This window comes from Odocoileus virginianus, unplaced genomic scaffold (genome assembly GCF_023699985.2).
Source record: "Odocoileus virginianus isolate 20LAN1187 ecotype Illinois unplaced genomic scaffold, Ovbor_1.2 Unplaced_Contig_37, whole genome shotgun sequence".
Classification (NCBI taxonomy): Eukaryota; Metazoa; Chordata; class Mammalia; order Artiodactyla; family Cervidae; genus Odocoileus; species Odocoileus virginianus.
This window is the reverse complement of record NW_027224354.1, coordinates 247,154-272,790: the sequence shown is the minus strand read 5'-3', so window position 1 is coordinate 272,790 and position 25,637 is coordinate 247,154. Positions and strand designations below refer to the sequence as shown.

Sequence of the window (25,637 nt, the reverse complement as noted above, 5' to 3'; positions counted from 1 at the left end):
GAACAGATAACTGTGTAGATCTGTCTCTCTACTCTTGAGTCCCCCCTTTTCTCCTCCTGCTCACCTCTATCTCCTTCCTCCTTCTCATATTCTTCATGTAACTCTGTGAACCTCTCTGGTTGTCTCTCACGGTGGAAAATCTTTTCACCATTAACATAGAAGTTTTATTATCAGTGCTGTATAGTTGGAGAAGTCTTGAGACTATTGGAAGAATAAAACTGAAATCCAGAGACAGGAGACTTAAGCCCAAAACCTGAGAACACCAGAAAACTCCTGACTACATGGAATATTAAGGAATAAGAGACCATCCAAAAGCCTCCATACCTACACCAAAACCAACCACCACCCAAGAGCCAATAAGTTCCAGAACAAGACATACCATGCAAATTCTTTTTTTTTCCATTTATTTTTATTAGTTGGAGGCTAATTACTTTACATCATTACAGTAGTTTTTGTCATACATTGAAATGAATTAGCCATGGATTTACATGTATTCCCCATCCCAGTCCCCCCTCCCACCTCCCTCTCCACCCGATCCCTCTGGGTCTTCCCAGTGCACCAGGCCCGAGCACTTGTCTCATGTACCCAACCTGGGCTGGTGATCTGTTTCACCCTAGATAATATACATGTTTCAATGCTGTTCGCTTGAGTGTCAACATACAGGCTGCCCAAAGTCACACCTAACACATAGACCCATCACAAAACTCATTACTGGACACTCCATTGCACTCCAGAGAGAAGAAATCCAATTCCATGCACCAGAACGCTGACACAAGCTTCCCTAACCAGGAAACCTTGACAAACCAATCGTCCAACCCCACCCACTGGGTAAAACCTCCACAATAAAAAGGAACCACAGACCACCAGAATACAGAAAGCCCACTCCAGACACAGCAATCTAAACAAGATGAAAAGGCAGAGAAATACCCAACAGGTAAGGAACATGAAAAATGCCCACCAAGTCAAACAAAAGAGGAGGAGATAGGGAATCTACCTGAAAAAGAATTTAGAATAATGATAATAAAAATGATCCAAAATCTTGAAAAAAAATGAAGTTACAGATAAATAGCCTGGAGACAAAGACTGAGAAGATGCAAGAAATGTTTAATAAGGACCTAGAAGAAATAAAAAAGAGTCAATTAAAAATGAATAATGCAATAAATGAGATCAAAAACACTCTGGAGGGAACCAAGAGTAGAATAACGGAGAGAGAAGATAGGATAAGTGAGGTAGAAGATAAAATGGTGGAAATAAATGAAGCAGAGAGGAAAAAAGAAAAAAGAATCAAAAGAAATGAGGACAACCTCAGGGATCTCTGGGACAATGTGAAACGCCCCAACATTCGAATCATAGGAGTCCCAGAAGAAGAAGACAAAAAGAAAGGCCATGAGAAGTTAATCGAGGAGATAATAGCTGAAAACTTCCCTAAAATGGGGAAGGAAATAGCCACCCAAGTCCAAGAAACCCAGAGAGTCCCAAACAGGATAAACCCAAGGCGAAACACCCCAAGACACATATTAATCAAATTAACAAAGATCAAACACAACAAATATTAAAAGCAGCAAGGGAGAAACAACAAATAACACACAAAGGGATTCCCATAAGGATAACAGCTGATCTATCAATAGAAACCCTCCAGGCCAGAAGGGAATGGCAGGACATACTTAAAGTAATGAAAGAGAATAACCTACAACCTAGATTACTGTACCCAGCAAGGATCTCATTCAGATATGAAGGAAAACTCAAAAGCTTTACAGACAAGCAAAAGCTGAGAGAATTCAGCACCACCAAACCAGCTCTTCAACAAATGCTAAAGGATCTTCTCTAGACAGGAAACACAGAAAGGTTGTATAAACGTGAACCCCAAACAACAAAGTAAATGGCAACGGGACCATACCTATCAATAATTACCTTAAATGTAAATGGGTTGAATGCCCCAACCAAAAGACAAAGGCTGGCTGAATGGATACAAAAACAAGACCCCTATATATGCTGTCTACAAGAGACCCACCTCAAAACAAGGGACACATACAGACTAAAAGTGAAGGGCTGGAAAAAAATATTTCACGCAAACGGAGACCAAAAGAAAGCAGGAGTCGCAATACACATATCAGATAAAATAGAGTTTCAAATAAAGGCTGTGAAAAGAGACAAAGAAGGACACTACATAATGATCAAAGGATCAATCCAAGAAGAAGATATAACAATTATAAATATATATGCACCCAACATAGGAGCACCGCAATATGTAAGGCAAACGCTAACGAGTGTGAAAGAGGAAATTAATAGTAACACAATAATAGTAGGAGACTTTAATACCCCACTCACAACTATGGATAGATCAACTAAACAGAAAATTAACAAGGAAACACAAACTTTAAAGGACACAATGGACCAGCTAGACCTAATTGACATCTATAGGACGTTTCACCCCAAAGCAATCAACTTCACCTTTTTTCAAGTGCACACGGAACCTTCTCCAGAATAGATCACATCCTGGGCCATAAATCTAGTCTTGGTAAATTCAAAAAAATTGAAATCATTCCAGTCATCTTTTCTGACCACAGTGCAGTAAGATTAGATCTCAATTACAGGAAAAAAATTATTAAAAATTCAAACATATGGAGGCTAAACAACACGCTCCTGAATAACCAAAAAATCATAAAAGAAATCAAAAAAGAAATCAAAATATGCATAGAAATGAATGAAAATGAAAACACAACAACCCAAAACCTATGGGACACTGTAAAAGCAGTGCTAAGGGGAAGATTCATAGCATTACAGGCCTACCTCAAGAAACAAGAAAAAAGTCAAATAAATAACCTAACTCTACACCTAAAGCAACTAGAGAAGGAAGAAATGAAGAACCCCAGGACTAGTATAAGGAAAGAAATCTTAAAAATTAGGGCAGAAATAAATGCAAAAGAAACTAAAGAGACCATAGCAAAAATCAGCAAAGCTAAAAGCTGGTTTTTTGAAAAAATAAACAAAATTGACAAACCATTAGCAAGACTCATTAAGAAACAAAGGGAGAAGAACCAAATTAACAAAATCAGACACGAAAATGGAGAGATCACAACAGACAACACTGAAATACTAAGGATCATAAGAGACTACTACCAGCAGCTCTATGCCAATAAAATGGACAACTTGGAAGAAATGGACAAATTCTTAGAGAAGTATAACTTTCCAAAGCTGAACCAGGAAGAAATAGAAGACCTTAACAGACCCATCACAAGCAAGGAAATAGAAACTGTAATCAGAAATCTTCCAGCAAACAAAAGTGAGGACCAGATGGCTTCATAGCGGAATTCTACCAAAAATTTAGAGAAGAGCTAACACCTATCTTCCTCAAACTCTTCCAGAAAATTGCAGAAGAAGGGAAACTTCCAAACTCATTCTATGAGGCCACCATCACCCTAATTCCAAAACCAGACAAAGATGCCCCCCCCAAAAAGAAAACTACAGGCCAATATCACTGATGAACATAGGTGCAAATATCCTTAAGAAAATTCTAGCAAACAGAATCCAACAACATATTAAAAAAGTCATACACCATGACCAAGTGGGCTTTATCCCAGGAATGCAAGGATTCTTTAATGTCTGCAAATCTATCAATGTAATACACCACATTAACAAATTGAAAGATAAAAACCATATGATTATCTCAATAGATGCAGAAAAAGCCTTTGACAAAATTCAACATCCATTTATGATTAAAACTCTCCAGAAAGCAGGAATAGAAGGAACATACCTCAACATAATAAAAGCTATATATGACAAACACACAGCAAGCATTACCCTCAATGGTGAAAAATTGAAAGCATTTCCCCTGAAATCAGGAACAAGACAAGGGTGCCCACTCTCACCACTACTATTCAACATAGTTTTGGAAGTTTTGGCCACAGCAATCAGAGAAGAAAAAGAAGTAAAAGGAATCCAGATAGGAAAAGAAGAAGTGAAACTCTCACTGTTTGCAGATGACATGATCCTCTACATAGAAAACCCTAAAGACTCTACCAGAAAATTACTAGAGCTAATCAACGAATATAGCAAAGGTGCAGGATATAAAATTAACACACAGAAATCTCTTGCATTCCTCTACACTAACAATGAGAAAACAGAAAGAGAAATTAAGGAAACAATGCCATTCACCACTGCAACAAAAAGAATAAAATACTTAGGAGTATATCTACCTAAAGAAACAAAAGACTTATACATATAAAACTATAAATCACTGATGAAAGAAATCAAAGAGGACACAAACAGATGGAGAAACATACTGTGTTCATGGATTGGAAGAATCAATATTGTCAAAATGGCTATTCTACCCAAAGCAATCTATAGATTCAATGCAATCCCTATCAAGCTACCAACGGTATTTTTCACAGAACTAGAACAAATAATTTCACAATTTGTATGGAAATACAAAATACCTCGAATAGCCAAAGTAACCTTGAGAAAGAAGAATGGAACTGGAGGAATCAACCTGCCTGACTTCAGACTATACTACAAAGCCACAGTCATCAAGACAGTATCGTACTGGCACAAAGACAGAAATATAGATCAATGGAACAGAATAGAAAGCCCAGAGATAAATCCACGAACCTATGGTCACCTTATCTTTGAGAAAGGAGGCAAGGATATACAATGGAAAAAAGACAACCTCTTTAACAAGTGGTGCTGGGAAAACTGGTCAACCACCTGTAAAAGAATGAAACTGGAACACTTTCTAACACCATACAGAAAAATAAACTCAAAATGGTTAAAGATCTAAACGTAAGACCAGAAACTATAAAACTCCTAGAGGAGAACGTAGGCAAAATACTCTCCGACATAAATCACAGCAAGATCCTCTATGACCCACATCCCAGAATATTAGAAACAAAAGCAAAAATAAACAAATGGGACCTAATGAAACTTAAAAGCTTTTGCCCAACAAAGGAAACTATAGGCAAGGTGAAAAGACAGCCCTCAGATTGGGAGAAAATAATAGCAAATGAAGCAACAGACAAAGGATTAATCTCAAAAATATACAAGCAACTCCTGCAGCTCAACTCCAGAAAAATAAATAACCCAATCAAAAAATAGGCCAAAGAACTAAACAGACATTTCTCCAAAGAAGACATACAGATGGCTAAAAAACACATGAAAAGATGCTAAACATCACTCATTATCAGAGAAATGCAAATCAAAACCACAGTGAGGTTCCATTACACGCCAGTCAGGATGGCTGCTATCCAAAAGTCTACAAGCAATAAATGCTGGAGAGGGTGTGGAGAAAAGGGAACCCTCTTACACTGTTGGTGGGAATGCAAACTAGTACAGCCGCTATGGAAAACAGTGTAGAGATTTCTTAAAAAACTGGAAATAGAACTGCCATATGACATAGCAATCCCACTTCTGGGAATACACACCAAGGAAACCAGATCTGAAAGAGACACGTGCAGCCCAATGTTCATTGCAGCACTGTTTATAATAGCCAGGACATGGAGGCAACCTAGATGCCCATCAGGAGACGAATGGATAAGGAAGCCGTGGTACATATACACCATGGAATATTACTCAGCCACTAAAAAGAATTCATTTGAGTCAGTTCTAATGAGATGGATGAAACTGGAGCCCATTATACAGAGTGAAGTAAGCCAGAAAGATAAAGACCATTACAATATACTAACACATATATATGGAATTTAGAACGATGGTAATGATAACTCTATATGCAAAACAGAAAAGAGACACAGATGTATAGAACAGACTTTTGTACTCTGTGGGAGAAGGCGAGGGTGGGATGTTTCGAGAGAACAGCATCAAAACATGTATATTATCTAGGGTGAAACAGATCACCAGCCCAGACTGGATGCATGAGACAAGTGCTCGGACCTGGTGCACTGGGAAGAGCCAAAGGGATCCGGTCGAGAGGGAGGAGGGAGGGGGAATCGGGATGGGGAATACATGTAAATCCATGGTTAATTCATGTCAATGTATGACAAAAACCACTACAATATTGTAATTCGCCTCCAACTAATAAAAATAAATGAAAAAAAAAAACATGGAAGAAGCTTAAATTCATACCACTAAGTGAAGGAAGCCAATTTGAAAAAGCTACATACTGTGTGATTCTAACTATATGACATCTTAGAAACAATAAAACTATGGAGACAATAAAAAGATCACTGCTTGCCAGGGGCTAGAATGGGGAGAGGGAATAACCAGTGGAGCATCTGTGGGGGCACTTATGTGGTGGCTCAGATGGTAAAGAATCTGACTGCAATGCAGGAGACCCAGGTTTGATCTCTGGGTTGGGAAGATCCCCTGGAGAAAGGAATGACTACCCACTCCAGTATTCTTGCCTGGAGAATTCCATGGACAGAGGAGTCTGGCAGGCTACAGTCCATGGGGTCGCAAAGAGTTGACACGACTGAGCAACTAACACTTTTTCAGAGTAATTTTAGGGCCTACTCCTCTGCATGATACCAGAATAGTGGAGACATGTCATTACACATTTCTCCAAATCCATAAAATATACAAGAATGAACTCTGATGTAAACTATGGGATTTGTGTAATAATGATATGTTAAATATAGGTTCATCAATTATAACAAATGTACCACTCTGGTGGGTGATGTTGATAATGGGGCTACAAACATGTAGGGGCACTGGGTATATGAGAATTCTCTGTATTTCTCTGTCAGTTTTTGCTATGTACTCAAAACCACTCTATGAAATAAACTTTATTGAAAACAATAAATTTTAAAAATATAATACTTTTTCGCTGGTTCCATGCATTGAAAAGATCAAGAAACAGTGACCAACCTAGTATCAGTATGTACCTCTACTACCATGACTGAATCCTGAATTCATGACTGAATCTAATATCATTTCCCACTCAAATAAACCAGACTTTTCTGAAGAAATGACTTAGTGACTGAACAACAATTTTTCAACCTTTACTGAAATGCAGAATTAGGCAATGATCTTCAGAGACTGCATAAAACATGAGGTGAAGAGCACATGGGAAATTTTATAATGGATCAATCAGGCTGACAGTACTCCAATTCACAGTGATCAATTTTAATGTCACAAGAGGAGAGATGACCAGACACAATGAATCTCATGGTGGAATACTATAGGAATAAACAATAGCACATCTAAGGAACTTTTGCCAAAAAGCCTACTCTGAACAAGCCTCTAAACCTAATTATCAACTTAAGGACAACAGAGGTCAGAGGAACAAAATAAGCAATACCATAAAGATATAATTAGCAAAATCCAAAATCCACACTCTATAGGACAAAAGATACAGTTTATTCAGCACATAAATTAGAAGGTTGAAAAAATGGGGATGGACCTTCTTTAGATTAAAAAACTTAATACTTCAGAGAGAGTTAAAGAGAAATTAAAACAGAGAAATTAAAATTAAAACCACAACAAGATACCACTAAGTGCCCTCCAAGACAACAAAACGAAAAAAGATGAAAAATACCATGTGTCAACAAGGATTTGCAGTAAGTAGAATTCTTACACTTTACAAGGGGTATAGATCTGAACAACCACTTTGAAAAACTGCTTGAGTTCTACTGAACTCAAAGTATTCTTACTCTATGACTTAAAAATGTCACTCTTTGGTATATGTTCAGAAGTGAAAATATTAACAAATGTTAATAAAAAGATGTGTAAATGAACATTCATAGTACTATTATTCATAATAATTAAAAATATGTAAATCCCCTAGATACATATATTGTAAAATATCCACATGATATAATACTATACAGTAATGAGAATGAATGATCTAAAACTGTATACAACAATAATGTAAATCACACACATGTATATTATGTTGATTAAAAGGAGCCATACTCAAGAGTACATGCTGCAGGTTTCCAAAAATTTTTTCTCTGGCCTCACCTGTCAGACCATCCCTGCTTCCTAACCAGTAAAACCCAGAGCACAGAACAATGTGATTCTCATCTAAAAAGCACCTTAAGTTCATAAAAGGGGAAATAATTTATCTTGGATGTCCAAGTAATTATTTTAACATTCAAGCTATCTAATGCAAAGGAACTACAGTGATTATTCCCTTTTAACTTGTTGTTATAATTATTGCCCTTGACAGAAGACATAAATATGCATTTCTCCAAAGACATAGAGAGGGTCAAAAAGCACATGAAAAGATGTTCAACATTGTTAATTATTAGAGAAATGTGGCTCAGAGGTTAAAGCGTCTGCCTGCAATGCGGGAGACCTGGGTTTTGATTCCTGGGTTGGGAGGATCCCCTGGAGAAGGAAATGGCAACCCACTCCAGTATTCTTGCCTGGAGAATCCCATGGACAGAGGAGTCTGGTGGGCTACAGTCCACCAGTCGCAAAGAGTTGGACACGGCTGAGTGACTTCACTCACTCACTCAAATCAAAACATCAATGAGGTATCATCTCATTCTTGTCAGAATGGCCATCATCAAAAAGTAAACAATAAACGCTGCAAAGGGTATGGAGAAAAGGGAATCCTTCTACACTGTTGGGGGAAATGTAAATTGGTACAGCCAATTTGGAGGTTCCTTAAGAAACTAGAAAAAAAGCCACTATCTGATCTTTCTCTCCCACTCCTGGGCATATATCCAGAGAAAACCATAATTCAAAAAGATACAGGCACCCCAATGTTCATTGTAGCTCTATTTACAATAGCCAAGTCATAGAAGCAACCTAAATGTCCATAGACAAATGAATGGATAAAGAAGATGTGGTACATACTACAATGGAATACTACTCAGCCATAAAAAAGAATGAAATAATGCCATTTGCAGCAACATGGATGAACCTAGAGATTATCATACTAAGTGAAGTAAGTCAGAGAAAGACAAATACCATATGATATCACTTATATGTGGAATCTAAAATATGATATAAATGAACTTATTTACAAAACAGAAACAGACTCACAGACACAGAAAACAAACTTATGATTACCAAAGGGGATGGGGGGGGAGAAAAATAAATTAAGAGTTTGTGATTAGCAGATACAAACTACTGTATATAAAACAAACAATAAGGTCCTACTATATAGCACAGGGAACCATATTCAATATCTTATAATAAACCATAATGGAAAAGAATATGAAAAGTATACATATATATGTGTGTGTGTGTATATATATATATATATATATATATACACACACACAATCACTTTGCTGTACATCAGAAACTAACACAACATTGTAAATCAACTATACTTCAATAAAAATATAAATAAATAATGATGGTTCCTGTAAAACATTCTCTCCTTGACCAAACTCTAGTCAGATTCCTCTGAGCTCTCTTCTGAACCAGGCCTGAACCTGGACAATAGTTGCAAACAGAAAACTGACATAGTTTCTAACTAAAGGCTGCATTCCTAAGATGACCTTAAATTCCCGTAAAGTGATTGCCTAAGAACACTCAAGTCTTTCAGAACAATTTATTCTTTGTTCCAGCCAATGCCTGAGGAGAGGACCTTGTCTCCCAGCCTTTGTGGGAGGGTAGAAATCTAACTTGAATAAGTATGCCTTAGAAACCCAGATGGGTTTCACATGAACACCTCCCTTCCTGCTTTTTTGTAAATTTTTAGTTCCCTGGCTATACTGGCCCCTATTCACCCCTCTCCCTTTTCCCTCATATTCCCTTTGAAAAGCCTAGTCACCTCTGTACAAATTGAAGTTGGAGTCAGCTCATACTGGACTCTTTTCCCTGTCATAGTAATATATTACTGATTAAAATATGTCCTTACCACTTTAACTAGGGTCTCGTTTTGTTTATCTTTGCATGCTTTTTTTCATATAGTCATTACCTTTTCGTTAAATAAATACCATCTGGTACATAGCAAAATGCCTAATGAAGCATAGTTTCTACCCAAAGAGATATGGATGGCTCTAACCTAACATCATCCATTATGGGCTGACATGGTTCAACAAATATTTTTCTTCTCCCTAAGAGTATTAGCTAGGAGTATGGGCTTTGGAGACAGGCTAGGTCCAAACTGCTATTCTGCCACTGTGAATTTGAATACTTTTACTTCACCTTATAGTCACTTAATCGCCTCATGTATAAAAACTGGGATTGTGCAGTACTTACTGTAGAAGACAAAATGTTTCTAAACAATATTGCTTTGTGTTTTGGTTTCTACAAGCATAAATGGTCCCTAATACCAATATTAAAAAAAAATTCTACTGGGCTTCCCAGATGGCTCAGCAGTAAAGAATCTGCCTGCCAGTGCAGGAGATGCGGGTTCAATCCCTGGGTCAGGAAGATCACCTGGAGAAGGAAATGGCAACCCACTCCAGTATTCTTGCCTGGAAATCCCATGGACAGAGGAGCCTGGTGGGCTACAGTCTATGGGTTGCAAAAGAGTCAGACATGACTTAGCAACTAAACAACAAGAACAAAAACAAAAATTCTACTGCAGAGATATTGGGATATCTGACTTTCTGTGATCTTAGTAGATTGAAAGAACCACTCAGCACGTCAGTTGTTTTCCTCATTCTATAAAATGGGTAAAACAGTCATCCCTACATCAAAGGTTGCTGCTTTGAGAACTGAATTAATATTTAAAAATCCTTAAAACAATGCTAGGCACACAATAACAGCTCAATAAATGCAAGCTTATTTAAACAAATACAATACTGATCTTTTTATAGTTTTATCATTTATGTGTATATTTAATAAAGTTTAATAGTCTTACAACTGAATTCCATCCATCAAAAGAGATTTTGTATATCATTAATTTTCACTGTCACCAATGGTGGATACCTAATTACCATAAGAATGTCTTCAATTACTTGGAATAACTGATCTCAGGAAACACCATCACCATTTTCGTACATGACTAAACATAAATCCGAGGCCTCATTCAGGATCCTGTGTTATCCTCACATATCCCACCACCCCAACACACAGCCACTGCAGGTCCCTCCTACCCTACCTCCAGCACACCCTGTCCAGGCCACCTGTCCTCTGCATACCACTGCAGCTCAGGGCCAATCCACCCTCGCCTCTGCCCTGGACCCTGCAAGATTCTCCTAGTGGTTATTCCCTTCAGCTCTTCCATACCCATCCAGTCCATTCCCCACACAGAAGCCAGAGTCACCTTGTGAGTACAAGAATCACAGCTTGTCACTCCCTCCCTCTAGCCCTTCACCCTCAGGATGAACTCCAAACTCTTTACATGTTCCACACCATGTGGCTGCTGTCTGCCCTTGATCTCATCTCCTACCATCTGCACTTGTCTGCCAGGCTCCACCCACTGGACATTGTCCTCTGCTCCTGGAACCAGCAGTGCCACGCACTCGACGGGGTGAGTGACCCAAAGGCCTGCCCAGGCCTGGTTTCCTCTTGTTGTTCAGGACTCAACTCAAATGTCACTTCCTGAGAAAGAGATTCACTAAAAACCCCTCCATTATAATCCCCGTGCCACTCATTTTTTACTCTATTTATGTGTTTATTTTCTTCAAAGCACTCATCCCCATATGGAATTATCCCATTTACTGGTTTACCCGCTTACTGCCAGTTTCCCCAAACTAGAATAAAACTCTAGGGACCTTGCCTGTCTTATTCTTTTTGCTGTGTCCCCAGTGCCTATTTCAGTGCTTCACATATAAATCTCTGCATAAATGTTACTTGCATGAAGGAATTGTTACCTATTTGAGATACAGGAGCAGGGACAGATACTTAAGACTGAGGTACAGGACAAGTTGGCAAGGGCATAAGACATTAAATGATGCAGAATTTTAAGAAGTGTTTGTTGCAAATCTGCAGCAGAGCTGTTTAAACCTGGATGAATACAGAAACACTGGAAATATTCTTCAAAATGTAGGCACCTCCCATTCTACCTCCCTAGTTTTAATTCAGTAGACCTAGGGTGGAGTACAGGAATCTGGAATTTTAATAAGTAACCCCAAGTGAGTTTAATGAAGTGTTTTGAGGATCCCATTTGGATAATTCCTGACCCAAACAGCTAATATCTGTGTAGCATTAATTTAATGCCCAACATGGGACTTCCATGGCAGTCCAGCAGTAAAGCCTCGGTGCTTCCAATGCAGGGGATGTGGGTTCAATATCCAGTTGAGGAACTAAGATCCCATGTGCTGTATGGCTTAAAAAAGATAATTTAATGACTACCATGAAAAATTCTAATATATATGGGGTGTATCTGTTAATATAGTACACTGGTCCTTCCCTCCCACCTACAATCACAGATTGCTCTCCCACATGGGTTCATACCTAAACTCCACAATACTCCTGGGTGGTCGGAAGCATTGGGTACTGTTATCCTGTTGTATAGAAGACAATGGAGGGAAGACTGGTGACTTACCTAAAGTGTCCCAATGATGGGATCCAATCTCTTCACTCTTGCTCCAGGAACCTGTCTAGCAGACTCAGCATCACAACTGGTTCTTTCTACTGCATCTTGTTTCTGGGGCTCAGTGTTCACATCCTTCTGTGATGTCCTACTTTAAGGAAGAATAAGGAGATAAGACAGTGCATGGAATAGAGTGGAAAGTGAGAAGAAGGGAAAGCACATGAAATGCAGGGGAAGGAGCTCAGGATGTGTTTGCCTGCTGACCCCTCTCATTCCCCTGGAAGCTGTGCAGTGATGCTTTTCCTCCATACACAGCAGTGACACTGAGGCTCTCACATCATGGACATGTGCCCTTATCCCTGTCTACGTTACATGTCCAAGTATTCTCTCCAGTAGACATGCTATTATGGAAATGTCAAAGGCATCACACTAAACAGAATGAAGGAGGTAATGTTGGAGTGGAGAAATGCAATTTGGTGAGGGCCTAATAGATGCCACATGCTGAAGGTTGTAATAATCAGACTTCTCAGTTCTACAAAGGGATGCTCTGAGGTGGAGAATCATAATTTTCTTTCTACAGATTAGGAGATACTCAGGCTCAGAGAGAAAAATACATGTTCAAAGAATTCTAAGGAGGCATCAAATGGACACAGAAGCCAACTTAAAGGGGCCTCTGCTGGCCAATTCTGGGACAATTTGAGCATCAAAATAAATAATTACAGCACCAAATGGTAGACCTTTGAGCAAAATAGGATAATCTATGAGTCATACTTATATAAATAAAAAAATAGAGAAAAGAGAAATCTCTACCTCCAGTCAAATTTCAGTGAACAAATCTGAAAGGAATGAGGTAATCAGAAAAGCAACACTTGACAACTATAATAGTAATAAATAATTCAGGTTAGAATTATAAAATGATGTTCAATCTGCATCAAATCCCACAGCAGTCACTAAGTCACCATGGTAACAATGCTCGCCAAGTGAAGCCAGCAAACAAACAGCAACCAATTTTGTTCCAAATATGTGACAGGAAGTTAAAAGGACTGACATGACCACAGCATTAACCTCGAGTTTTCCTTCCAATAAAAATTCCTCTTAGCTTCTCCAATATACATATACATACAAACATACATGCTCATATACATATGTGCTTTCTCCTGTCTGTTTCACTACTGGAGAACCCAGGAATTCACTGAGGAAGACTTGCTGGGCCACAAAAAAGAAAAAACCCACAAATAGACTGGTTCAGTTTTAACCACATGCATGAAAATTGAAAGCTGCCATAATTATTTTATTTCAGTCGCTGATTTTTCTGGAGATGTCCTGTAGAATTATCTCTGACATCTTCTTCCTTAGTTTCAGCACATTGCCAATAACATCTAAAAGCTGATAAAGAAACACAGTCAAAAGCATGTTACACATCAGGTAGTTTTTATATCCTAGAGTAGCCTGTTCTTTCAACCAAAAAGTTCCTGCAATGGCTATTATGAGACATTTGGCTGCAGACAGTTCAGTGAAAATACAATAACTGGAAATTTTATTTACAAAGTAGTGTTCTTTACAATAGCATCAAAAAGTCTGAAATACTTATGAATAACTTGTTCAAAAATGTGCAAGATCTGTTCACTGAACACTATAAAACATTTCTCAGAAAAATTAAAGAAAACTTAAATAAATGGAGAGACAACTGTCTTTATGGATCAAAAGATGTAGTATTGTTAAGATGGTACTTCTCCCAAATTGGTCTATATATTCAGTGTAATCCCAATAAAAATCCTAGAAAATATTTTTTAAAAGAAATTTATGGGCAAATTCTGAAGTTAATTTGGAAATACAGAGGTCGTGGACTATGAAAAACAACTTTGAGAAAAGAAGAGTAAGGTTGAAGGATGAAGACTCCAAGATTTCTGAAGACTCACTATAAACCTACAGTAATCAAGGAAGTGTGGTATTAGAATCAATGTAGACAAACAGATTGAAGGAAAATAATAAAGTATTCAGAAATAGATGCAAACATATATGGAGAACTGATTTTTTTTTCAAGATTTTTTTATTTTATTTTTTTTCCATTTATTTTTATTAGTTGGAGGCTAATTACTTTACATCATTACAGTAGTTTTTGTCATACATTGAAATGAATTAGCCATGGATTTACAAGTATTCCCCATCCCAGTCCCCCCTCCCACCTCCCTCTCCACCCGATCCCTCTGGGTCTTCCCAGTGCACCAGGCCCGAGCACTTGTCTCATGCACCCAACCTGGGCTGGTGAAAAAAAAAAAAAAACAAAACAAAATGTTCTACGTTGCAAACAAAAAACAGGATCAGAGAAATCTGGATAAGGTAATTTCAGAAGATATGGTGCTTGATTTCAGAACTTTAGAATTTAAGAAAATAAGAATTTTACACTGTGTTTGAGTCCTATTTTACACATGGAGGTGAATTGGGATTGAAGGAATAGAATGGGTAAGTGTGATTTTTATATCTGCTACTGCTGGTACAGTGATAAAGAATCAGACTGCCAGTGCAGGAGATGAAAGAGATAGGGCTTCTATCCCTTGGTCAGAAAGAAGCCCTGGAGTAGGGAAGAGCAACCCAGTTCAGTATTCTTGCTTGGAACATTTCATGGAGAGAGGAGCCTGGCGGACTCCTGTCCATGGGATCAGAAAGAGTCGGACATGACTGAGTGACTGAGCACACATACATGCATACACTGCTCTTTGTGTGCATGCATGCTACCTTGCTTTAGTGGTGCCCGACTCTTTGCAGACCCTATGGACTGTAGCCCACCAGGCTCCTCTGTCCATGGGATTCTCCAGGAAAGAATACTGGAGAGGGTTGCCATGCCCTCCTCCCAGGGATCTTTTTGAGCCAGGGATAGAACCTGCCTCTCCTGTGACTCCTGCACTGCAGGCGGATTCTTTACTGCTGGGCCAGCCGGGAAGACCACACCATTTTTTATCGGTTGCTATACCCCATATAAAAATCTCTGGATGACACCTAAATCTAGATGGGAGAATGAAAATGAAAACGGCCAATGAAACTTTTAGGGGAAGAATTTTGACCATAAAGATCCCTAAAATCGCTGAGAAACCATGAATAGGAATAACCATTTAGGAAAGTGACGAGTTGCAATATGTTAAGAAAAAAGTACATGATTTTCCATTGAACAAATGGCACAACCGACACATATTGAAGCAAAGTTAATGAGGATTTTAATATTTCATTTGGGGGTAGAAATGTTTGGAAGATTCAATATAGGGCCTAAGGGGAGAACCCTTAAGTCTGGTTTGCGATAGTCAGATAGTTGTGAGGCAGTTCATCTACGGCTGTTGTACCTGATGACTGACTTGGTGGCCTCGTACATGGCATACTTGCCGATCTCCCCAGGCAACAGAAGACGCACAGCTGTCTGGATGTCCTCACTCATGATGGTACAGCGCTTGCAGGAGCGGGTCAGGCGCCCGGCCTCTTCGGCAATCCGCTCGAACATATCCTTCACAAATGAATCCATGATGTTTAAAGTTTCGTGCGAAAGACTCAGTCCTGTGTGTACTTGCCTCAGCACTCTAGGGAAATAGGTGGCGAAGCTTGCAAAGTTGTTCATACGGCAGGAGTGCCGACGGCGACGGCGACGGCGACGGCAGCCCTTAGCTGTCTTCTTTTCCTTTCTTGGCTCGTCATCACAGGGCTCTGGTTTGGAGAACTCTGAGATCTCCATTAGGGAGCTGCAGGGTTCTTCAGTGAGCAGGCCTTCTTCAGAGTTGTCAGAGGATGGTTCAGCCATGGCAGAGCCACCGTTCCCCGTAGCTCAGAGGGAAGAACAAGGAGGCGGTTGAAGGCCGTTGGCCGAGTTTATAAGCCCTGCTTTCTCTGACGTCACAGACACTGTCTATATCTGATTGGATAAAATGCCAAGGCAAGCCTGTTACTATGGCAGCCCATGTAACTTCTCGCTGGATGTCCTACCTCCCAACTCCTGCCGTGCCCCTTCCCCACATTTAACCCCCAGTCAGCCAAACTCAGTGAAAGTCACCTAAGTTGAAAAATGAAATAATCAGTTAGAGCTTCCTGAGAGAGTATGACTGACCTTCATAACTCAAACTCTTTCAGGCACCAGAGTGACTCAGGTCACTTGGTGGACATTTTACTCCAACACAGAACCTTCTCCTGATTGAAGCAGGAGCAGAATGTCCTGGCTTCCTCAGCAGAGTGCTCCTGAAAATCATAGGAATTAATTGACCAGCTATTATCTCCAAAATTTATCAAAACCAGTGATCAGTATGAAGAGAATGACAGAATCCCACTCTCCAAATACAGAACACAAACAGAAATAGGAATGCTTACACCTACATACTAAAAATATTTAACATTTTGCAAATTTTAAATTGTTTTCTCAAACATTATTTAGGTCCCCCAAGTACCACACATATTGGAATTTATTAATGATTTATAGTGGTTATTTCTCTGATCACTCTTATTGCTGAAAAGCCTCCAGGATGAGAGAAAATAAATAAAAAAAGAGAAATAAAACACCTAGGAATAAACGTACCTAAGGTGGTGAAAGACCTGTACTTAAAAAAAATAATACCCTGATCAAAGAAAGTGAAGATAATACAAACAGAGGGAAAGGTTTACCTTGATTATGGATTAGAAGAATTGAGACTGGGATGGGGAATACATGTAAATCCATGGCTAATTCATTTCAATGTATGGCAAAAACTACTGTAATGATATAAAGTAATTAGCCTCCAACTAATAAAAATAAATGAAAAAAAAAAATAAAGCCCAAAAAATAAATAAATAAATAAATAAACATGCTATCCAAGGCAATCCACATACTCAATGCAACTGCTATGAAAATACCAGGGCATTTTCCACAAAACTAGAAGAGACAATTTTAAATTTTGTATGGAAAGATGAAAGACCCTGAATTGCCAAAACCATCTTAAGGAAGAAGATCAGAACTGGAGGAATCAGGTTCCCTGACTTTGAACTATATTAGCAAACTACATTAATCCAATCAGTATAGTATTGGCACAAAAACAGACATGTGGAACAGAAGAGAGAGCCCAGAAATGAACCCATGTGCTGATGGTCAATTAATCTATAATAAAAAAGAAAAGAATATACAGTGGAGAGAAGATAGTCTATTCAATAAGTGGGGCTGGGATAATTGGATAGCTACATACAATAAAGTAAAATTAGAACATCCTCTAACAGCATATACAAAAATAAACTCAAAATGGACTAAAGACTTAAATGTAATACATATATTATGTAGGAAGTCATTTTAAGAAAGAATCCATTAGATATATTAATGACCTGTGTTTCTTTCACATTTGTAAATTCAGAAATTAAATGAACACATTAGTTATTAAAAAAAAACACTAAAAATACAAAACAATTGGGTTTTGAAGAGATAACTGGGACCTCAAAGGTCTCTGATACACAGGAAATCTAGGATGGAGAAAGGAAAAGCAGTTTGATGTTGAAGACTGGAAGGGGGAGTAACACTAGTAATTATTCACTTCAGTTGGTGATTGAGGAAATAAGAGAGCCTAGTGAGCAATCACCTTGCAATGTTGTGGTTCACTGTAAAGGCAAAATAAGGCAAATGGCTTCACGACTGAGTTAACAATTGCAAGTCTCAACTCACAGATGATGGTGTTGATTCGATAGGCATACTCCATTCAGAAATCTTTTCAACATTACCATTGCTTATGGATTCACTTATAAAGAGGACCCCAACACAGCATAGAAGTTAAGTGCAACAAAAAATTCAGGGAAAAAAACTCATTTCACACTGCCTAGAATCAGAAGTTTCTACCCTAATTCATTCAGATGATCTAATGTCATTCTTTTTCGGCCCCTATTCTCTTGTTTTTGAAGTGGAAAACCTTCATTATTTTCAGCTTAACATCATAGGGATGGCGAGGGCATTCAGTCAGAGAAGCGAAAAAGTTCACATTGACTCCATGTCAGCCAAGGAAGGACTCAAAACTGGTAGCCACAGTCACTGAGCCACCCTACAGCGAGGTTATCCTGACTAAACCAATAATGGTCTTCCTGGGGTGTTCAGGTCTGGTAACAGTAGAGTAAGAATTATGATTATTTATCTACTTTATTGTTCATTTTATAAACCTAATTAAGATCATTTAAATATTATATAAGTATTAGAAAATGGCCAAATAGTAAAGAATCCACTTGCAATGCAGGAGACTCAGGTTCAATCCCTGGGTCCGGAAGATCCCCTGGAGTAGGAAATGGCAACCCACTCCAGTGTTCTTGCCTGGAAAATTGCATGGACAGAAGAGCGAGGCAGGCTACATTCCATGGAGTCACAAAGAGTCAGACACGACTGAGAGACTAACACTTTCAACACTTTCAAGTATTCTAGAGCTCCTGTACAAAATGCTAGTGATTGGGCCAATTAAACACATTTATTTATTGTCTCATACTTGTGGAGGCTCTAAGTCCAAATCAAGGTTTCATCTGAGTTGGATCTTATGCAAGGTGTGAATGCATAAGGGGCCTCCATTACTGGCCACTTTCCTTGACTTGTAGATATCTGAAATCTCCCTATACCTCCCCACATTTTCTTTCCTATATGTATGTATCTATGTCTTATTTTCCCTTTTTATGTGGCTATGACTCATTTGGATTAAGACCTACTCTAATGAACGTATTTTAACTTGATTACTTGCTAAATACTCTATCTCCAAATATGATCACATATGAACACATATGAGTGTTTATGGCATAGATACATTAATTTTAGAGGCACAAAATCAACCCATAGGAGATATGCATTTTGAACTAATTATAGGCATATCTCCTGCCTCTTCCATCTCATTAAGAGACCACTGATGACCACTTATGAGAAACAAGGTGGCCCCACCACAGTCATTTTCACAATTCTGTGAATGTTCAGTAATTTCATTTTAGTATTTTATTTCTTCTTCCCTCTGTGAGGGAAAAGATAGTCTGTCATTCTCAATTGTTACAAAGTATTCTTTACACCTACAGTTGTAATTATTTCCTATTGTGTAGGACATAAGAGCCTGTAAAGTACAACACTCTCAGCCATACATTGAGATAAAATCCTGATAATTCACGAAATCAAACTTTGCCTGAGCCCTTCAGGAAAGGGACAGGGCTCTACAGGACAGAAGAAAAAAAAAAAAACAAACAGAAGACTTTCTTTATTTTTTTTAATTTATTTTTATTAGTTGGAGGCTAATTACTTTAAAATATTGTAGTGGTTTTTGTCATACATTGACATGAATCAGCCATGGATTTACATGTATTCCCCATCCCGATCCCCCCTCCCACCTCCCTCTCCACCCGATCCCTCTGGGTCTTCCCAGTGCACCAGGCCCGAGCACTTGTCTCATGTACCCAACCTGGGCTGGTGATCTGTTTCACCCTAGATAACATACATGTTTCAATGCTGTTCTCTTGAAACATCCCACCCTCGCCTTCTCCCAGAGTCCACAAGTCTGTTCTATACATCTGAGTCTCTTTTTCTGTTTTGCATATAGGGTTATCGTTACCATCTTTCTAAATTCCATATATATGTGTTAGTATACTGTAATGGTCTTTATCTTTCTGGCTTACTTTGCTCTGTATAATGGGCTCCAGTTTCATCCATCTCATTAGAACTGACTCAAATGAATTCTTTTTAATGGCTGAGTAATATTCCATGGTGTATATGTACCACGGCTTCCTCATCCATTCGTCTGCTGATGGGCATCTGGGTTGCTTCCATGTCCTGGCTATTATAAACAGTGCTGCGATGAACATTGGGGTGCACGTGTCTCTTTCAGATCTGGTTTCCTCGGTGTGTATACCCAGAAGTGGGATTGCTGGGTCATATGGCAGTTCTATTTCCAGTTTTTAAAGAAATCTCCATACACTCTTTTCCATAGTGGCTGTACTAGTTTGCATTCCCACCAACAGTGTAAGAGGGTTCCCTTTTCTCCACACCCTCTCCAGCATTTATTGCTTGTAGACTTTTAGATAGCAGCCATCCTGACTGGCATGTAATGATACCTCATTGTGGTTTTGATTTGCATTTCTCTGATAGTAAGTGATGTTGAGCATCTTTTCATGGGTTTGTTAACCATCTGTATGTCTTCTTTGGAGAAATGCCTGTTTAGTTCTTTGGCCCATTTTTTGATTCGGTCATTTATTTTTCTGGAGTTGAGCTGGAGGAGTTGCTTGTATATTTTTGAGATTAATCCTTTGTCTGTTGTTTCCTTTGCTATTATTTTCTCCCAATCTGAGGGCTGTCTTTTCACCTTGCTTATAGTTTCCTTTGTTGTGCAAAAGCTTTTAAGTTTCATTAGGTCCCATTTGTTTATTTTTGCTTTTATTTCCAATATTCTGGGAGGTGGGTCATAGGGGATCTTGCCTGTGATTTATGTCAGAGAGTGTTTTGCCTATGTTCTCCTCTAGGAGTTTTATAGTTTCTGGTCTTACGTTTAGATCTTTAATCCATTTTGAGTTTATTTTTGTGTATGGTGTTAGAAAGTGTTCTAGTTTCATTCTTTTACAGGTGGTTGACCAGTTTCCCAGCACCACTTGTTAAAGAGGTTGTCTTTTTTCCATTGTATATCCTTGCCTCCTTTGTCGAAGATAAGGTGTCCATAGGTTCATGGATTTATCTCTGGGCTTTCTATTCTGTTCCATTGATCTATATTTCTGTCTTTGTGCCAGTACCATACTGTCTTGATGACTGTGGCTTTGTAGTATAGTCTGAAGTCAGGCAGATTGATTCCTCCAATTCCATTCTTCTTTCTCAAGATTACTTTGGCTATTCAAGGTTTTTTGTATTTCCATACAAATTTTAAAACTATTTGTTCTAGATCTGTGAAAAATACCGTTGGTAGCTTGATAGGGATTGCATTGAATCTATAGATTGCTTTGGGTAGTATAGCCATTTTGACAATATTGATTCTTCCAATCCATGAACATGGTATATTTCTCCATCTGTGTCCTCTTTGATTTCTTTCATCAGTGATTTATAGTTTTCTATGTATAGGTCTTTTGTTTCTTTAGGTAGATATACTCCTAAGTATTTTATTCTTTTTGTTGCAATGGTGAATGGTATTGTTTCCTTAATTTCTCTTTCTCTTTTCTCATTGTTAGTGTATAGGAATGCAAGGGATTTCTGTGTGTTAATTTTGTATCCTGCAACTTTACTATATTCATTGATTATCTCTAGTAATTTTCTGGTAGAGTATTTAGGGTTTTCTATATAGAGGATCATGTCATCTGCAAACAGTGAGAGTTTCACTTCTTCTTTTCCTATCTGGATTCCTTTTACTTCTTTTTCTGGTCTGATTGCTGTAGCCAAAACTTCCAAAACTATGTTGAATAGTAGTGGTGAGTGTGGGCACAAATGCTTTCTATTTCTCACCATTGAGGGTAATGCTTGCTCTGGGTTTGTCATATATAGCTTTTATTATGTTGAGGTATGTTCCTTCTATTCCTGCTTTCTGGAGAGTTTTTACTTCTGCATAGTTTCTGTTCCCCCTAATATGATCTTCCTCACAAGTTGGACTCACCATGATTACCTCTCAAGTCTTCAACATTAAGGACTTTGATTTTTCCCTTTTGCTTATTTCCCTTTTTGGTTCCCAACATCAATAGCCTGATTATCTCCACTATACCTACCCTTGGGCTTCCCTAATAGCTCAGTTGGTAAAGAATCCACCTGCAATACAGGAGACCCAGGTTCCATTCCTGGGTCAGGAAGATCCTCTAGAGAAGGGATAGGCTACCCACTCCAGTACTCTTGGGCTTCCCTTGTGGCTCAGCTGGTAAAGAATCCGCCTGCAATGTGGGAGACCTGGGTTGGGAAAATCTCCTGAAGAAGGGAAAGGCTACCCACTCCAGTATTCTGATCTGGAGAATTCCATGGACTGTATAGCCCATGGGGTTGCAAAGAGTCAGACACGACTGAACCACTTTCAGCTTCACTTCACTTCACCTCATACCCAATTTCATTCAGTGTGAGGGAAAACATGTCTCTCTTTAGAAGAAACAATAGGATTGGAATTCACCACTATTAAAATATCTTTAAAAATGACATTGTTTTTAAATTATATTTAAGAAAATAGCTGGCCATTTCAATCACTGCTTTAATGGATTTATTATTTCTTTTATGAGACGCTGAGAGCACTGGTTCTGGACCCAACATTTTGAGCTATATCTTGGCTTTACAACTGACTAGTTGTACAATTTTAGGTAATTTGCTTAATCACTATGTGTCTCAACTTCTTCCTATGTAAAATAGCTACATTGATAGTACAGCCCTCACAGATTTCTTCTGAGGAATGGATTGATTAGTATCTGTAAATAGCTGAAGACACTGTCTCAAATATGGTACACACTAAAAGTAGTGCTATGTTATGAATATTGGATTAGTATCATAATTTTCTGTGTAGTCCAAATTAACATGATGACCTATTCAGAATTGCTTTAATGGCAATAATATCATAACTGTACAAGAAAATTAAAATCTAAAAGCCTGACACTGAAATAAATATCAGAAAAATTACATTTTATCACACATCCATTTCCATATGTCATTAGTGATGAATTCCTTTATGACTTTTTCTACTTTTATATGCACATTCCCATATATATTTTATACCTTAGTTTTTTTTATTATTAGAGTATCTGCAACATACACCATTTATTCAGAAATACTTTTTTGAGAAAAATAAACTGATCACATAGCATATATTTTATGATGTATCCCAATGTGAGAAATGTTGAAATTAAAAAAAAATTGATCCTAACATAGAATAAGACAATTTAGGTCATATGATATATGCAGTTAGGATCTCTGGCATTTTGATGTATTTCCTTGTAGCCTTTCTTCAGGCACGTTTGTATTCAATATAATTGTATTTCCACCATACTTCTGGTGGTTCTCATGTGTTAGTGTGCATTAAAATCTCTCAGGGGAGCATGATAAAAATATATGTTTTGGGGCCCAGTTGGAAGTGGATTTGACTCATGAAATCTGGAGAGGAGTATCAAAGTCTGTATTATTAGCAAGATTCTGAAGCAAGTAGTCTTTGAGAAATGCTTCAAAAAATCACTGATACACACTGACAAGGACTCCCTCTTGGACCAAAATTTTACTCGGGCTTCTCTGGCTTTGTTTTCAATGAGGCCTTGTCCTTGGTTCTGGTTTTGGCCTGCTAAGTCCAGTTTTAGCAAGAAATTCTGGTTAGGCAATTTATCAAGAATTCTCCCAACCTTGATATCTAATCAAGCTTGATACATAACCAAGTTCCTTTTCATAATTTTTCATCCTTTCCTGAACCTTTCCCATTGACCATAAATCCCTACCTGTCCCTGTCGTATTTACAGTTGATTTTAATTTCTCTCCCCTATTGCAATAGTTTTGATCCTTATTGCAATAATCTTGAGTAAAGTATTTCTTGCTGTTTTTAATAGGTAAAAGGAAGTTTTCTTTTACAATATAACATAAAATTTTTGTTCATGTTTTAATTTGCTGTGTCATACTACCCCTGCTAGGCTCCTTGGGAAAGTCAAGTCTTTGACTCTAGAGAAATGAAGTGACTTGCCTGTTATTCTTTAGTCATGGGTAGAATTAGGCTAAGGACTTAAGAACCCACACAGTCATAATGGCTGCTTTAAACATTTATTCAAGATATATCAGAATTTCTGCTCCTGACCAGGATAAAGTAACTTAGAGTGTTTCATTCTGAAACAAACAAATTGCCTTTCATTCTATGAACGAACTGTTCAAGACATTCTAAGAACTGTCCTGTTCAAGACACAGGACTTTAAGCAACAGAAGTAAGTGATCCCTAAAATACTGGGAACAAATGAGATTATTCTTATGATTGCCCCAGCCTACGTCCTGAAGAGAGTTTTCAGGCCACAGTGTAGAAAGTGAGAATCCATGGAGAGCCTGGTGGTATCCTATAGATTAGGATAAGAAGGGAATCTGGGGAGGCCAAGGCGGCTAGAGATTGCAAGACAGAGTACCAAAAAGGAAAGAGCCCACAGAGAAAAAGTTTTGGAGATTTACAGAGGGTCTCCCTTGACTACAGAGAAGGCAATGGCACCCCACTCCAGTACTCTTGCCGGGAAAAATCCCGTGGAAGGAGGAGCCTGGTGGGCTGCAATCCATGGGGTCGCTAAGAGTTGGACACAGCTGAGTGACTTCACTTTCACTTTTCACTTTGGTGCATTGGAGAAGGAAATGGCAACCCACACTACTGTTCTTGCCTGGAGAATCCCAGGGACAGGGGAGCCTGGTGGGCTGCCATCTATGGGGTAGCACAGAGTCAGACACAACTGAAGCAACTTAGAAGCAGCAGAAGCCCTTGAGTACTGATTACACACCTGTGAGCAAATGATCCCAGATCAGGAAAAGAATCACCCAAAAGGATTAAAGAGAATAATTTCTTAAGCACACACAAGTTTGGACATAATGCCTGCGCCTACCAGTCAGATTTGAAGATCTCATAATTCACAGGACATCAGAAAGAGTGTTTGGAAGAGTTTTTCCTCATTAATGGGGTACAATTAATCCTAAACTAAACACTACTTCGTTCTCATCTTACAAAAGTTAAAATAAAAACCTAAGAAGATCAAACTGTTCACAAGTAACTTAGCTGTGTTCCAGAATAAAAACCGTCATATTTACAGGGATACAAAACTATGTAGCACTCAAGAGGTAAAACTCACAATACCTGGTATCCAGTCAACAATTGCCAGGTCAGCAAAGAGTCAGGAAAATCTAACCTATCATGAGGAGAAAAGAAATCAATCGATCAAAACTGACCAAGAAAAGATAAAGATGTTACAGCAGACAAAGACATTAAAATAGATATAACTGCACTATCTATGTTCAAGAAGCTGGAGGAAAGACTGAAGGTGTTTAGTAGAGACATGGAATACAAAAAATGTTAAAAAGGAAAAGACCCAAATTGGACCTCTAGAGATAAAAACAATGTCTGAAATGAAAAATATGTTAGATGGGGTTAATGGCAGATTAGATGTTACAGAAGAAAAGATTAGTGAGTTTGAAGACATAGGAATAAAAACAATTCAAAATGAAATGCAGAGAGAAAAGACTTTAAAAATGAATAGATCTCAATTCCATACCCCTATTTTTACAGCACAAAGAATTATAGCCATTACCTTATAATAACTTTGAATGGAATATAACCTGTAAAATTACTGAATCACTATGCTGTGCACCTGAAGCTAACATAATATTATAAATCAGTTGTGAAATGAAAGTCGC

General features: G+C 38.3%; 1 protein-coding gene and 1 long non-coding RNA gene across 3 annotated transcripts in view; both read right to left on the bottom strand.

The window, feature by feature from the left end:
* Window positions 1-25,135, bottom strand: part of LOC139034192 (uncharacterized) — a 57,528-nt gene extending 32,393 nt beyond the window's left edge. For both annotated transcript variants that reach the window (XR_011486618.1, XR_011486619.1), the window contains exons 1-2: window positions 25,081-25,135; window positions 12,350-12,488 (exon numbers count right to left, since the gene is read on the bottom strand). This is a non-coding gene — a long non-coding RNA (uncharacterized lncRNA). The remainder of the gene's footprint in view (window positions 1-12,349; window positions 12,489-25,080) is intronic.
* Window positions 15,527-16,782, bottom strand: LOC110127625 (histone H2B 1/2). Its single transcript, XM_020877944.2, has one exon. It carries the CDS (start codon window positions 16,119-16,121, stop codon window positions 15,654-15,656), a length of 468 nt encoding a protein of 155 aa, XP_020733603.1. The 5' UTR covers window positions 16,122-16,782; the 3' UTR covers window positions 15,527-15,653.
* Window positions 25,136-25,637: the final 502 nt, after the last annotated feature.

Coding starts and splice junctions, on each gene's coding strand:
- LOC110127625 (XM_020877944.2), bottom strand. CDS start 16,121: ATGGCTGAACCATCCTCTGACAACTCTGAAGAAGGCCTGCTCACTGAA.